The sequence below is a fragment of the Eptatretus burgeri genome, chromosome 13, assembly GCF_056783735.1.
Source record: "Eptatretus burgeri isolate ZD-2024b chromosome 13, Ebu_testis_v1, whole genome shotgun sequence".
Classification (NCBI taxonomy): Eukaryota; Metazoa; Chordata; class Myxini; order Myxiniformes; family Myxinidae; genus Eptatretus; species Eptatretus burgeri.
In genome coordinates, this window is record NC_140973.1 from 64,586,436 (window position 1) to 64,601,435 (window position 15,000).

At 43.4% G+C, this 15,000-nt stretch overlaps 1 protein-coding gene across 14 annotated transcripts in view; it reads left to right on the forward strand.

Annotated features, from left to right (window-relative positions):
* The window catches only part of LOC147014660 (SUMO-specific isopeptidase USPL1-like), a 212,004-nt gene that overhangs the window by 71,374 nt on the left and 125,630 nt on the right, over positions 1–15,000 (forward strand). For 11 of the 14 annotated variants that reach the window (XR_015050852.1, XR_015050851.1, XR_015050853.1 and 8 more), the window contains exon 7: positions 13,886–14,005. The exons of the other annotated variants lie outside the window; for them this stretch is intronic. Coding sequence is in view for 7 of the 11 variants with exons in the window: in XM_085852816.1 (XP_085708942.1) it covers positions 13,886–14,005 (120 nt within the window). In the remaining 4 variants the exon portion in view is untranslated. The remainder of the gene's footprint in view (positions 1–13,885; positions 14,006–15,000) is intronic. 14 annotated transcript variants of the gene reach the window in all.

Below are 15,000 nucleotides of genomic sequence, written 5' to 3' on the forward strand. Positions count from 1 at the left end.
CGATTTACTCTAAGAAATGTTTAGACGGACAACAAATTAATTACAGATTAGAAAATATCGAAATGAGTAGGATTAGTTACTCAACTCCAGTAATGATAAATCTTGTTTTAGGTCATATTTTCGAAATGGTAGTGAATTCAATGTCAGTGCAGTCATTTCTTAGAGTAAATCGACCCCATAGAGTTCGAAAATGCACCCCATTTCCACCTCGGACATCCAGAAGTACCCGTAATCGTACCTGACCATACCCTAATTTATTCAAGTCATGAGACTAAAAGTCGTCATATGGAGCGACCTCTAAATCACCTCCGATCAAGCTAAAAAAAATTATGCGCGTTATTGGATCGTATTAGAATAACTTTAAGCTTGTGGAGCAACATTCTATTGTTTTCGACTTTTTTGGACCACCCTAATGTGTATATATATATATATATATATATATATATATATATATATATATATATTTATGTATATTTATATGTATATACAGTCGTGTGCCACTTAACGACGGGGTTACGTTCTGAGAAACGCGTCGTTAAGCGACGTCGTCGTTGTGCGAACATCATTTTTTTTTCGTTTTCGAACATCGTACTTTCACAAAACTAGACACCAAGGCTATATGGTATAGCCTATTACTCCTCGGATACAAACCTGTACAGCATGTTACTGTACTGAATACTGTCGGCAATTGTAACACACATCCAAGAGAGACGGAAGACATGTTACATTTACCTTTGTGCTGTTCATGACGGCCATCGGTGTTGTTAGCAGCAGTTTACAATCTCCTCTGGCATCGATTATAGAAAGATGAATAAATAGCGTTTGGATTTTTTAAATACATAATCATTGCATCGATATTATAATTTATAAATTAAGAAACGAGCTCCTGTCAATTGTGATATATATTTTCGGAACAGTGCGATTGTTTTAACAACATGAAAAGTTTCACCAAAAAGAAATTTGTGTTTTAATTTCGACTGTAACAATGATTTATTCGCGGAATTCTTCAATTAAAAGGTAATTTACTTGCTCGAAGGTAAACGTGCAAACATTGGTTCAGTTTGAAAGCCGATTTCCTTGAATTCCGATTTAGCACGACTCTGCTTTTTTCGCGATGACATTTTATGGACCTCAACGATCGCATTATAACAGGGCCACACTGTCGTTTATTATCATTATGAGGTATTATGTACTGTACAGTGTACATAATTGTACGTGCTATTTTTATACGACTGGCAGCGCTACGTCGGCTACATCATTCGGCGATAGGAATTTTTCAGCTACATTTTTTTTTTTCAGAGCTGGCAGATCCATCGTATATGCGATCTGTCGTTGCCCGGAACGTCGTTAAGTGGTGCATGACTATATATATATATATATATATATATATATATATATATATATATATATATATATATATATATATATATATATATATATGTATATATTTTCATGATTTTGGCTCCATTGCAATTTTCAGCAGTCATTGGGGAAACAGTAAAATCACATTTTGCCTTACCTTTCCCCTGTATTCGAATCTATAAATGTGAAACATGTGCTTTCACCCAGCCCCTTTAGGATTGCATAGAAACCTTTTGGATTGGAGTCATTTTCAGCATTATACAGGGGTCAAAGATCAAAATCTATCTCAAAATTAAGGTGTTTGGCTTGTGAGGCCTTGGTATTCCAACGAATCCAGACAGCAATTGATAAAATGATCTCTTTCTGCAGCCTCTACATATTGAAGTAAATCGACATTAATTTTCTGCTTGTCTTTACATTCGACGAGATGGTCAAAGGTCAAAATCGGACATGACAAATAGGTTCTGGCCTGATGAGTATTTACCTTGTCAGTCAATTCAGGCAAGACTCGGTACCAAAATTACCTTGCTGCAGATTAAGGCAGATATACATTGGTGTGGTGTCTTGCATTTTATTTCACAAGGGTTAATGTATATAAAGGGGGGTGGCCGTGGTGGGCAAACGTATCCCATTCACTTGCGAATGTCTGTGATTCTAATTAATTGTTGTATTTGCTTGCTTGACAAGTTTGTATTTGCCATGCTTTGTGGAAAGGTTTTGTGTTGTTTATTAATCCATTTGTCATAATGGTTTTGTGTGGTGTAGTTCTGAGCCTTGAGTTCTGTTCCTTTGCACGAGTGATGGATATAAGGAAGTATTGTATGCATTTTACGGATATAATTGGTTTCTGATGCTCGATATCCCAGCAAGAGACAAATTGCACCATAACGGACATGCGATTTTGAGCTCGATGGGCTTTTTCTTCACAGCATTTCACTTATTCACTCCCATGCAAAATAATATAACGGTCCAAAATAAATAAATAAAGGGTAGCAAATGTCATGTCGTGGATTGTATAAAGTCTGCAGCGTTTCGTCAAGTGGGATCACTCCGATGGTCAAGAATGTTTCCTTCACCATTAGGTGCTCGGTGGTTTGAGTGTGAACGGAAGTGTTCGTTTGCTGGTTTGGGTTGCTCTGTTGATGTGGATTTTTCAGTGTTGGTTTAATTTGCATGCACAAGTGTTTCAGTACTGGTATGTTGAGTGAATTAAAGTTTAAGATAAAATAAATTCAGAATACAGAAGGAATTGATGCTTATTTATAAATTCCATCACTTAAGGGTAATAAAAGATTGCACTTTGAAAAAGTTTTTTTGAGGGGTGGGAGGGGCTCAGTTTGATTTACAGCAACTACACATGTGAACTTGATGTTTTGTGTGGGGGGAAAAAGCATCAGCTTTCAGACAATGATGCATTTTTGAAAATCAGTATTTTTTATATTTTACTGCACTTGAATTTATTGTCCATGCATGCGATCACTTATAGACTCAATGGAACATATATATATATATATATATATATATATATATATATATATATATATATATATATATATATATATATATATATATATATATATATATATATATATATATGATGAAAGCCTGGTGTTGGCGCAGTGGTTAGGGCAGCGGCTTGGGATCCAAGAGGTCCTGAGTTCAAGCCCCGTTGGGCCACTGAATTAATACACCAGGGGGTTGACTCAGCCTGTCATCCTTCCGAGGTCGGCGAAATGAGTACCAGTATACTGGGCCGGTGTATACCCCGGTTAAAATAGGTGTACCTTATCCCTGTGTCGTAAGAGGCGACCAGGGTTGCGTCAGGAAGGGCATCCGGCGTAAAACATGTGCCAAATCACTATGCGGATCATACGGATGATCCGCTGTGGCGACCCCTCACGGGAGCAGCCGAAAGAAGAAGAAGAAGAAGATATATATATATATATGATGCAAATACAGCCTGTCACTTCACTGATACAAATATAAGTGGGGGGGGGAGGGGTTGGGCAGAGAGAGGAAGGAGGAAGGTGAGGGGAGAGAGGAGGTGCGGGGGAGTGAGGAGGTGAGAGCGAATAAGGGGGAGGGTGGGGAGGTCAACGCCTCATGAAACGTTGCCATACACTCCGGAAGTAGGGTGGGAATGAGGAAGAGGGTGGGGACACGGGAAATGAGGAGTGGGTTTTGGAGGACGCAAGCATGAGGGGAGGGGGCTCTGGAATTGGGTTTGGTAGAGGGACTTGAGGGGGAAGGGGGAGGGGTTCTCAACTTTCTTTTGGGTCTGACTTGTGGTGAAGAGGGAAAGAGAGGGGTGAGGGGTGGGAGAGAGAGAGAGGAGTGAGGGGTGGGAGAAAGAGTGAGAAGGAGAGGGGTGGGAGAGAGAGAGTGAGAAGGAAAGGGGTGGGAGAGAGAGAGCGAGGAGGAGAGGGGTGGGAGAGAGAGCGAGGAGAGGGGTGGGAGAGAGAGAGAGAGAGGTGGGTGGGAGAGAGAGCGAGAAGGAGAGGTGGGTGGGAGAGAGAGCGAGAAGGAGAGGTGGGTGGGAGAGAGAGCGAGAAGGCGAGGGGTGGGAGAGAGAGCGAGAAGGAGAGGGGTGGGAGAGAGAGTGAGAAAGAGAGGGGTGGGAGAGAAAGAAAGAGAGAGAGAGGTGGGAGAGAGGGAGAGAAGGAGAGGGGTGGGAGAGAGAGCGAGAAGGAGAGGTGGGTGGGAGAGCGAGCGAGAACGAGAGGTGAGTGGGAGTGAGAGCGAAAAGGCGAGGCGTGGGAGAGAGAGCGAGAAGGAGAGGGGTGGGAGAGAGAGTGAGAAGGAGAGGGGGGGGAGAGAGAGGGAGAAGGAGAGGGTTGGGAGAGAGAGCGAGAAGGAGAGGGGTGGGAGAGAAAGAGAGCGAGAAGGAGAGGGGTGGGAGAGCGAGAGAGAGTGAGTGAGAGAGAGAGAGAGAGAGAGAGAGAGAGAGAGAGAGAGAGAGAGAGAGAGAGAGAGAGAGAGAGAGAGAGAGAGAGAGAGAGGTGGGAGAGAGGGAGGGGTGGGAGAGAGGGAGGGGTGGGAGAGAGGGAGGGGTGGGAGAGAGGGAGGGGTGGGAGAGAGGGAGGGGTGGGAGAGAGGGCGAGAAGGAGAGGGGTGGGAGAGAGAGAGCGAGAAGGAGAGGGGTGGGAGAGAGAGAGAGAGCGAGAAGGAGAGGAGAGAGCGAGAGAGAGAGAGGGAGAGAGAGAGAGAGAGAGAGACAGGGAGAGGGAGAGAGAGAGACATGGAGAGAGGGAGAGAGAGAGAGATAGAGATAGAGATAGAGATAGAGATAGAGATAGAGATAGAGATAGAGATAGAGATAGAGATAGAGAGATAGATAGATGGGTGAGAGATAGAGACAGAGACAGAGAGACAGACAGACACAATTAATAAAGGAGAAACATTTTTCATAAGGACACAAAAGTTACATATTCAAGAATACAAGGTTGCATCATGATGGCAAAAGTGATCAGTGTGTTATTAAAAGACCATTTTGAACAGTACAAAGTGCATCATTTCGAGCCCACACACTTTTAAAAATGCACATTTTGTTTATGAAAGTGTAAAAAGAAAATTCCATTTTAATACGGGCAAAAACGATTCCTTTAAAGGTCCCCTAACATGCAAAAGTACTGAAATTTCATTTATATATGTCCCATAGGAGTTTTTCATCGTGATTTGAGATCTGACAATGTATTTTCACAATACTCATTCTGTAAAATGTAAAGTTAAAAAACCAAACCTCTTCGGGAACGCCCCTAAAAATTATCCTGAAAGGGGCGTAACCCACATGACGTCAACTCCAGGATGACAAAGGCTGCACGTTAATTACTCGGGTTGGTGGTCTACGTGATTCTATTGGCTTGCTGTGTGTTTCCACATTTGATTGGTTGACTCAATCACTTCGTTCATTTCTGTTTTAAAAAAATCGAACATTTGTTTTTGAATAATGGATGACATGGACTTTCACTTGTTTGGTAACGACAGTGACTGTGAGAGAAATGAAGGATTTTGGTCTGAATCACATGGAGAATTGTCAGATAACATAGTCGCGGGAGGTGAAGTTCAGGCAGCTGGAAATGAAGTACGGCCTTACCAGTTCGAGCCCGAAGCAGGACAAGCAGAATAAAATGGCGATGAAATTCCTGGAGTTCATGATGATCGGGAGGACATCGAAGGAAGACTCGGAAATAACAACTGGTTCGACTAAATCCTATTCGTAATTCAATAATGTAAATTCGACTTGCAATACTGCTCGATATCAGAAATATTTTAGTGAGGTGACGTGAACAGCGCAGCGGACATGTTGCTCCGCGGCAAATTAATCACAAGCAAGGCCGGCGCATGTCATCGGCCGTATCTCTCTGCGCATAAAACGAAGCAATCTCGCTGTCCGGATACAATGAAAACTTGTGTGCAGAACACACCTTGTGACACAATTGTCTCAAGTCGTCAGATAAATCTGACGTTCTGTTGCATTTTTATCTATTTTATTCCTACTGTCGTCATGTAGCGCCAGTAGAAAACAATGAAAAAAGAGAATAATAAATAAAAGCTACAGCACGTCAGATTTATCGGCTTGGTCGGACGGACGACGGATTTATCAGACTAGTCTAGACCAGTGTTTCTCAACCGGTGTTCCCCGGAACCCTAGGTTTCCGCAAGAGGTTGCTCGGGGTTCCGCGAGAAACAGTAATAAATAGGCTAATGTATTTTTGAGTAGTTTTTGTTTGATTTAATTATTTGTAATTTTACTTTACACGTACGGCATATTGTTGAAAACTCCTTGGTTATTATAATAGAGGCTTCAACCTCTTATATTATTTACAATTATAACAACCATAGGGAATGTATTTAACGATGTCTTTATGGCGCCAGTGTGAAACCACCCTCACTGGTTCGTGGACGTCCTGTACGCGGCGGATTCGTGTGTCATTGAGTGACTGACTCAAGTACGGGACGCATGCACGGTGTCCAAAACTGTCCATCTATCTTCTCTGTACTTCCTAGCGCGAAGTCTCTCTCTCTCTCAAGGTTAGTTCTTCTGTTTACCTTTATTGCTTCAGCTTTATTTGTTTAAGTTTTGTTGATCAAGTTACATGAGGTGTGTTTTTTAATTGTCAAACAAACTCAGGGTTGACAAACGCTTTCAAAAATGACGTTTTCAAACAAATTTTTTTTTTTTTTGTGAATTAAAACCTCTCTGTGAGGTCTCATAAACGAGCGGTATGTTTTTTTTTTTTTTTCATTGCCAATAAATTTGACAAAAAGGGGGTCATTTTTTCCTTAAACCAGGTATCCGAAAAAAAAAATATTATATTTACCACGTGAACTACGATAAAAATACAAAAGAGCTAGATATTAATAATGGGATATAATAATTTTTATGCAGGGGTTCACTGAGACATGAAAACTATTTCAAGGGTTCCACAAGGGTAAAAAGGTTGAGAAACGCTGGTCTAGACTCTAGAGATCTCGAGTCGATCCACTCTGTGCGAGTTTCTGTATGTGACGTCAACGCTGCGATTCGCTGGTCAACTTTTTTTAGGGACGGGGCACAGCAAGTTGTGAAAAGCACAATAAATGATCGAAATATTGCTCTAATTATCCCATTTTTGATTTAAAAAAAAACGGGTGATTTCTTCACTAGAAAGGTCAAATTAATATATAAATAACCAGAAAGTTTTGCATGTCAGGGGACCTTTAAACAAAGCCAGAAGGTTATCAGCACACCCTAAAATATTTTCAATTTTCGCTTTCCTTGTGCGATAAATTGACTTCTTTGCTGTGGCAATGAGAAAATTGGCCAAAATCACTTCCAGTGGATGTGTTTTGGATTCAAAGCCAAAAATAAAAACTTTTAAAGTGAACTTCAAAGAAGGCTTGGAGCACAATTCACAAAGCAAACCAAACAGGGATCAAGCGTGCACATTCAACATAAGCATGTGACAAGGTCTCAAGAGTTCCACAGAAGGGACATTGGTCAGGTATTTCAGGAGAAAACACATGCAGGAGTTTATTGGTCGGTAATACCCAATGTGCCAGCCTCCAAGACAGGTCAGCAGTTTTCTTTGGGATGAGAACATGGTAAATGGCTTTCCAGTTCGGTTGGAAGGGGTATTCTGGAGGCAAGTAGTTGTGCCACTTCCTTTACTGCCAAGTTCCTACAGAAGGTTGGATTGGTTTAACACAGACCTGATATATATGACGTTTTTTCAGACCTACTTGTGGTGCGATTCCAAAATGTATTTTTGGTAAATATTTTACATCTGAACCGGAAATCATGACGGTGGGAGTGAGTTCTAGATTTGGGAAGAGAGGATTTGATTCGTGAACAGTTGAGCCATCACCAGTGCGAGGAGATCTCCCCCAGTGTACCTTAACTCTCTGGCACACCTGAAGTACTTCACATAATAAAAGAGATACTTGGCGGTAGGGCCGTATGCCAACCTTGGTTGCTCGTGCTGCAGCACTCAACCATCTCTTGTTGTCAGTCATTAGATCAAAAACACAATGGACACCGTTTTGAATAAAATGATCGATAAAATAACGCTCCATTCTTATTCTTTTAAAAAGAGAGTTGTAAAACAGAGTTTCGTGCAAAAACATATCTTTGGTGTAGGAAAGATAGTCACGATCGACTATAAAAACACACCAAGCATTTAAAATGCTATTATAAAAAGGTGGAAGCAAGGACAAATCAATACATTTCACATTCATTCAAAATAATCCTGATGAAAAGTCAAGCATACCAGCTTGACGAAGGATGAGAAGGGCGGCGGACCTCCAGATTAAGTCCGACGGACCATAGAGAAGCTGCCAGATTGAGGCGATGCCGAAGGCCATTGCCCTGCACACAATGTCCACAAGACCCTGTCCACTTTCCTCCAATGGAAGATTCAGGATCTGTGGACGAAGCCAGTGTTTTCCACTCCAGAAAAAATTGGTTAAGGTTTTCTGTATGTTCAGCAAAAAAAGTTCAGGAGGTGGTATGGCTTTGATCCTGTGCCACAATAGAGATGCTGCTTAGTTATTGATGACCAGGACTCGGCCTCAATAAGAGAGCAAAGTCAGTCAGCCTTTCCATTTCAGCAGTTTTTGTTCGAGAGCTTCAGCAAGACCCTCCCAATTCTTTGCTTGTGTTGCTGCATCACCGATGAAAACGTCAAGGTACTTCATTCCGTTGTAAGATCAGGTGAGGCGTTCCGGAAGAACAGGCATGGGCAGCTGGCATAGGCCGATCCACAGTGCCTGGCACTTGTTCCAGTTTATTGCAGCTGAAGAAGATAAACCATAATAGTTCAAGCAGTCCACCAGTTTCTTAATCTCCTTGCTAGTGCGTACAATGACACATATATCGTCAGCATAGGCAGAAACTTTCACAGGTTTTATTTGCAGATTTGTGTATCCAGTTAAGAAGCTGCACACTTTGATTAGGAGAGGCTCGATAGTTAGGGTACAAAATGCCAGATAAAGGACATCCTTGACGGATACCCCTTCCAACCTTTACAAGTGAAGTCAATTCAGAGTTTACTCTGAGTACAGAGGAAATGCCATGATATAAAGTTTTATAAGGGAGGTAAACCTGGGACCAAGTCCAAAACACTCGAGAACCTTGAAAAGATATGCATGACTAACACGGTCAAAAGCTTTCTCTTTGTCGAGCACAATCAAACCAAGATTATCATTTTTAGCTTTACACACATCCCAAAGATCCCTTATTAGGAATATGTTATCATGTATCTGTTTGTTAGAGATACAATTTGACTGATCACTTTGAATCAAAGATTCTAGAAGGGGGAGATGCGTCGAGCTAAAGCTTTGGAAAATATTTAATAGTCGGAAGTTAAAAGAGAGATTGGGCGGCAGTTGCCAATAAGCTGAAGGTCCCCTTTTTTCGGGAATAAAGTAATTACTGCTCTACGACAGCTCATTGGCAATTCCCCACATTGTAAAGACCTCCAAAAGCTCTGGACCTAATAAAGGCCAAAAGGATTTTTAAAACTCAACTGGGAGGCCGTCTAGTCCAGGAGATTTTCCAGTCGGCAGAGAAGCAAGCGAGCGTGTAAGTTCTTCCAAGGAAGGTAAGGAATCAAGCTGATCCCTTTGAGTAGCACTCAACGTGGGTAGATCAGACGTGAAATATTGCATTGCATCATTGTCAACACTGTTTGCCATAAACACGTCTGAGAAGAAGTTATAGATCTCCCTCTTTATGCTATCTTGTGATGTCACAATGTCCCCAGTTGAGAGCTTTAGGGTTTCAATTTGCCTTTGATGGGTGGTCTTTTTATCAAAATGAAAGAAAAATTTTGTTGGAGAGTCCAAATTATAAATCTGACCCATCGGTAATCGGATCATTGCACCTTTCACTTGATAGTCAACAAGATCATTTAAAAGGGCCTTTTTCCAGTAGCAGATGGTTATTTGTTGTACAGGGGTTGTTTGCAACATCAGATTGTAATTTCAATATTTCTTTTTCTAGTGCAATCCTTTCCTTTTTTTTCCACTAAAAGATGAGAAGTGATTGAACTGTTGGCAAAAGACAGCAATCTGTGCCTTTGCATAGTCCCACCATAATCTAGGGTAACTTAAACTATTCTTTCGTTCGATGAGGCTATTCCAAAACACTCTAAAGGCTTCACAAAAGTAACATTCTCAAGTAACATGACGTTAAACTTCCAATATGGACTGCCATGTTGCTGCAGAGCAAGTTTAAAGGAGAATGTTGTCACCAGATGATCAGAGAAAAGAGAAGGCACGATATCAGATTTTAATATTGTTACGTTTGAGGGGGGGGGGGTATGCATTCAAAGGGTAATTAGGATGTTTAATTAGGTATGCCATGCTGTTCGAGTTTACCAGGATCTCGATGTAATAAGTAGCAATTCAGTGGTGATAAGTTGTCTAGTAAATGTTCATTTCTTCAAGGGGGGAATGATAATTGTCACGTAATTAGATAGGGACACGGGATAGGGTAAGTGTGTCTGCGTAAACCCCTTTTAGTAGTCCCTGGAGGCTGGCCGTGACGTCACAGGACAGGGCTGCGGATGGCTCCGCCCCGTGATCACGATTGGCGGAAGGCGACGGCGGTGGGCCAATAAAACGGCTCGATTGGAAGTGACGAGGACAGGAGGATAAAAAGGTTCTGTTCGGGGTCGAAAAGGAAGAGGAAGAAGATCGGGACAAAAAGATCGTGTTTATTTGGTGTGGAGGCTGTTGCGCGGGAAGCATACTTGTTGTTGTGCTGATTCGATCGTGTTCTTCATCATGTCTTGGAGCCTTGCTGAGCCTCGTTCCTCACCTTGGTTGGCTCTGGGGTTCTGCTGACTCGGAGTACGGGGTCGAACGGCGGGCGGACCTGCCTCCCTCTCCTGCTCGCAATTTGGCGCCAGAAATGGTTCCCTGGTGGCTGTGAGCGGACTTGGGCCAGGACCAGGAGGTCGACAGCACCACGGTTTCTCCTGCCCCCCCTGACGAGAGCAAGGCCAGCTCGTCCGACGCTGATCCAGGGACAGTTGCGTCCACACCACGGTCCAGCCTGACCACCAGAAATAGCTACGTTGTGTGTGTGTGTGTGTGTGTGTGTGTGTGTGTGTGTGTGTGTGTGTGTACTTGGCGCCTTAGAGGGTTTAAGATCTGTATATTCATTGGAATTGTGTGTTTTCACCACGCCCGATCCCACACCATCCCGTCGAATCGCCCCGGATCCCTCCTCTTGCCGAGTCTTGTTATTTCTGGTTAATAATAAAAACAAATAAACATCATCAACTCAGTGAAAAGTGACTCGTGCCACCTTCCTCCTCCCGTTTGCGGTAGAGCGATTAGAACCGCCATGTTTGAGTTATAAATAAATAAACCGCCTCTCTTGTTTCGGCTCATTCTACGTTGGCGGGACTGTTCAAGTCCCGTGGACGTCACAATATCTTATCAAGCATTGTAGCATTGACATAAATTCTGTCTAACCGAGCTAGAGTGTGTCTCTGGGACACACATCTTAACCAAGTGAACTGACGTTGTCTGGGGTGTTGGATACGCCAAACATCCATGAGTCCCACAGTTTTTATAATTTTTTTCCAAAGTTTTGGCAGATTTTGGATGTGGCTCTGCACTGTTTCTGTCTAAAACAGGGTCAAGGGTACAGTTGAAGTCACCACTCATTATAAAGCAGCAGTTCAAGTCAATTGTGCTTAGAAAGGCCTCTAGTTTAAGGAAGAAGTTATACTTTTCAGCATTCTCGTTGGGGGCATAAATGTTTACAAAAATAAAGATTTAATTGTTGGCAATGAACTGAAGACAAGCCAGACGTCCAGGAATTATTTCATTATAATTAACTTGCGAGAGCGTTAATGAAGGAGAGACGAAGAAAGCAATCCCGGCAGTGAAGGAATTGATATCACTGAAGAACCACTGACCCTTCATGAGCCTTCTCCATTGGGCTTGGGCAGTCAGATATCCAAGCGTTTCTTGCAATAACAAGATGTCCAGGTGCAAACACCGTGTCAGATCTTTCACCTGAACTTTGCGTTCTCAACTCACACCACCATTGATGTTTAGGCTTCCGAAATTAACATTAATGTGCTTAGAAAGGGAAAGAAGAAAAATAAATAAATAAGAGAAACACACCATAAGGACCTTACTTAAGAAGCTCCTGTCGAGCTTTCTGGATCATTTTTTTTAACCTGTGTTTCTGAGCCTCAGTGAAGTTTGGGGTGACAGTGTTATGCACAATTTCTTTCAATTTCGTAATTAACACCGGAAGATCAGGGAAATGATCTTTCAGTTCAATATTTCTCTTGCAATAAGAATCCCTCAAGAAGTCCCAAAGCTCGTCATCCGAAGGTCTGCTTTCAGCCTTTAGAATCTGAGAGGACTCATCTTGACTTTCATCATCAGATTCCTCACATGGGGAATCGATTGGTGTTTCAGTTTCATTGTGAGCATCACATGATTGCTCAGTTTCAAGAAAGAATCTTCTTCGGCGGCCTTGTATATCAGTTACGTCTGGGGATTATTCGGAATGTAAGAGAGTGGACTCCAAGCTTGTCCGTGACATGGCCACGGTGCTCGGGTCATGAGTGTCACTCTCCATTGGAGGATTTAAACTATCCTCCATTGTTTCCTCAGTGTCCTTATTTGCCTCATTTATTGTTTTGTTGGAGAGAGACTGTAAAAGTTTCTCTTCCTCCTGTGACTGTTGGATATGGGAGCAGTCTACATAAGGAACGTCCTTGTACGAGAGGACGCTGTCTGTGGGGTTGGAAACACTGATTGGGATTGGCAAGTTCGATACGATTGTTTCATTGATAACGTTTGTACAAGCGGACGCTTCTGGATTACTTTCTTCTTCCAGAAAGGCAAATCTGTTATTACATTTTCACTGATTTGCCTTTTACCAGAAGGTGACATATGTGTTGCAAGGAATTTACGTTTTTTAACTTTTGAGATGGTAATGAACCCCTCACTTAGTGTCCATTGGCTCATCGGGAGGGGGTGTGTCCACTTGTTCAGTTAATTTAGCCTGTTCGTCATTGGGAGGGGGAGTGTCCACTCGTTCAGCCGGTTTATCCTGTCCGTTTGTTGAAAGGGAAATGTTAACATTAATCTGTGAGTCGTTGTTATTCAGTTCGGCCGTGGAAGGCTGCGTTTTTCGAAGAGGGCAAAACTGTTTCATATGTCCCACTGCACCACAACCAAAGCACTTCAGGGTGTCAGTGTTAACACATTGTTACAAATTCGCGCCTGCCGGCGTGCGAACGGCCGCTTTCCACTAATACTAGCGGCTCGCCCACCGGACGGACAATTCAGTCGTGACCTTCCGGAGCAACGCCGGAACCCTGTCACGGGTGGGTCTTCAACCCCACCATGGCCTAGCCAATTTTCTACCCTTGCAGGATAGAGTCAATCGCCGAATCTCGATATACCTAAGTACCCGTGCGGATAGCTAACCCGGATACCGTACCTCGGCGCAGGTCAGCTTGGACACGAACCGCCCAAGCGGTCCGTTCCGTTCTGCAGTGATAACCGAGCGAGTATTATCGCCGACCTCGCCGGATCCGATTCTATTGAACGGGTATTTAAAACCCAACTATTTATTCCGCGATGCAAGATGGCATTTTTGCAAGGGATTCCATGTAATGCAAGGAATTCCATGTAATAACAGATTTGCCTTTCTGGAAGAAGAAAGTAATCCAGAAGCGTCCGCTTGTACAAACGTTATCAATGAAACAATCGTATCGAACTTGCCAATCCCAATCAGTGTTTCCAACCCCACAGACATGATGACCAAAGGCTCGACGACAAAAGGCTCGACGACAAAAGGGCTCGACGACAAAAGGCTCGACGACAAAAGGGCTCGACGACGTACAAAAAGCACCAATGTCACGAAGAGACGAAGCTCCCCCGAGGAGACAACAACCCACAAGATCACCCCCTCCTTCTTCGAGCTCGCGTCCTGTCCACCCTTATATCCCCTGGGGTCCAACCCCTTGCTCCTCCCCGTTTTCTGCTCCACCCCCCCTTCCAGTTCCTGCGCGAAGCTTCCAGAAAAGGGGCGTTCCTCCGTTCCCAGCGCCTCATTCCATGAACCGACCAATGGCGAACGATCTGCCTCGCCCTCCCCCCACACCAAGTGCGGAGAAAACAGGTGGGAATATTAGGCAGGAAAAATCCGTGCGCCATCGAAGTTCCTTTGGTTTCCTTTTGCTCGCGTTTATTGAATGAATGCGGAGAGATGGTTGTAATGTGTCCGTGGAGAAGAAGGGAATTGATAGCTGGCGTAGCGGCGAAGGTGGTTCGGTGGTTGGAGATGTGGCGATCGTGGTTGTGGCGTTGGTGGTGTGGTTGGCGTTGTGGTTAAGGGGAGCGATGTTGGTTGTTGTAATGGTGGTGGAGATGTGGTTGGTTCAAAATAACGATAGAAAAAGAAAAACCTACCTCAAAGGATCACAGCCCTGTGACACGAATAATACCCATTAAACAACGGTGGGGAAATCTAACTGAACACGGACTTATCGGCATAACTAACAAAGAACCTATATGGTGTTCTGCGAATTTCCACAGCCATAACAATATACTTGGTAGTCGTGACTATTTACAGTGAACTTTAAAATGACGTTCAGAGAGCGATAATCCTTGTTGAGTACCATAAATACTTGCCTACGGAAACACATCACCTGACTGGCACGTTCATCTTTACAGCCCAAAGGGAGCATTATTAGAGGGGACACGCAGTGTCCATAGCGCTGCAGCGCTTTCAGGATTAAATTACTGCTCAGGAATGGCGGTACATTTGAGATAACCACTTTCTGAGCAGGAGTATCTAAAGGATACGTCATCACAAAATGTCCAGAGTTGAGGGACAGGCCTTGTTGAACGATGAGAGCAACGTGCTCTTCGTCAGACACAAACACGGTAACTCGTTTATTCATCCATGACGCGGCACGTACCTCACCAAACACGATTATGTTCCCGATCCGAGAACAATCGCTTCCACCGAAACGCCCTCCGGTGGAGAGCATGCGACGCCATTCTTGCGCGATAACCGTTCGAACGCAGCATATCGCTGCGAGCGAGCGGCCGCCATATTTCAACACACGACTCTCCACGTCTTCCTAACTTAGGAAGAGGAAGTTACCAATA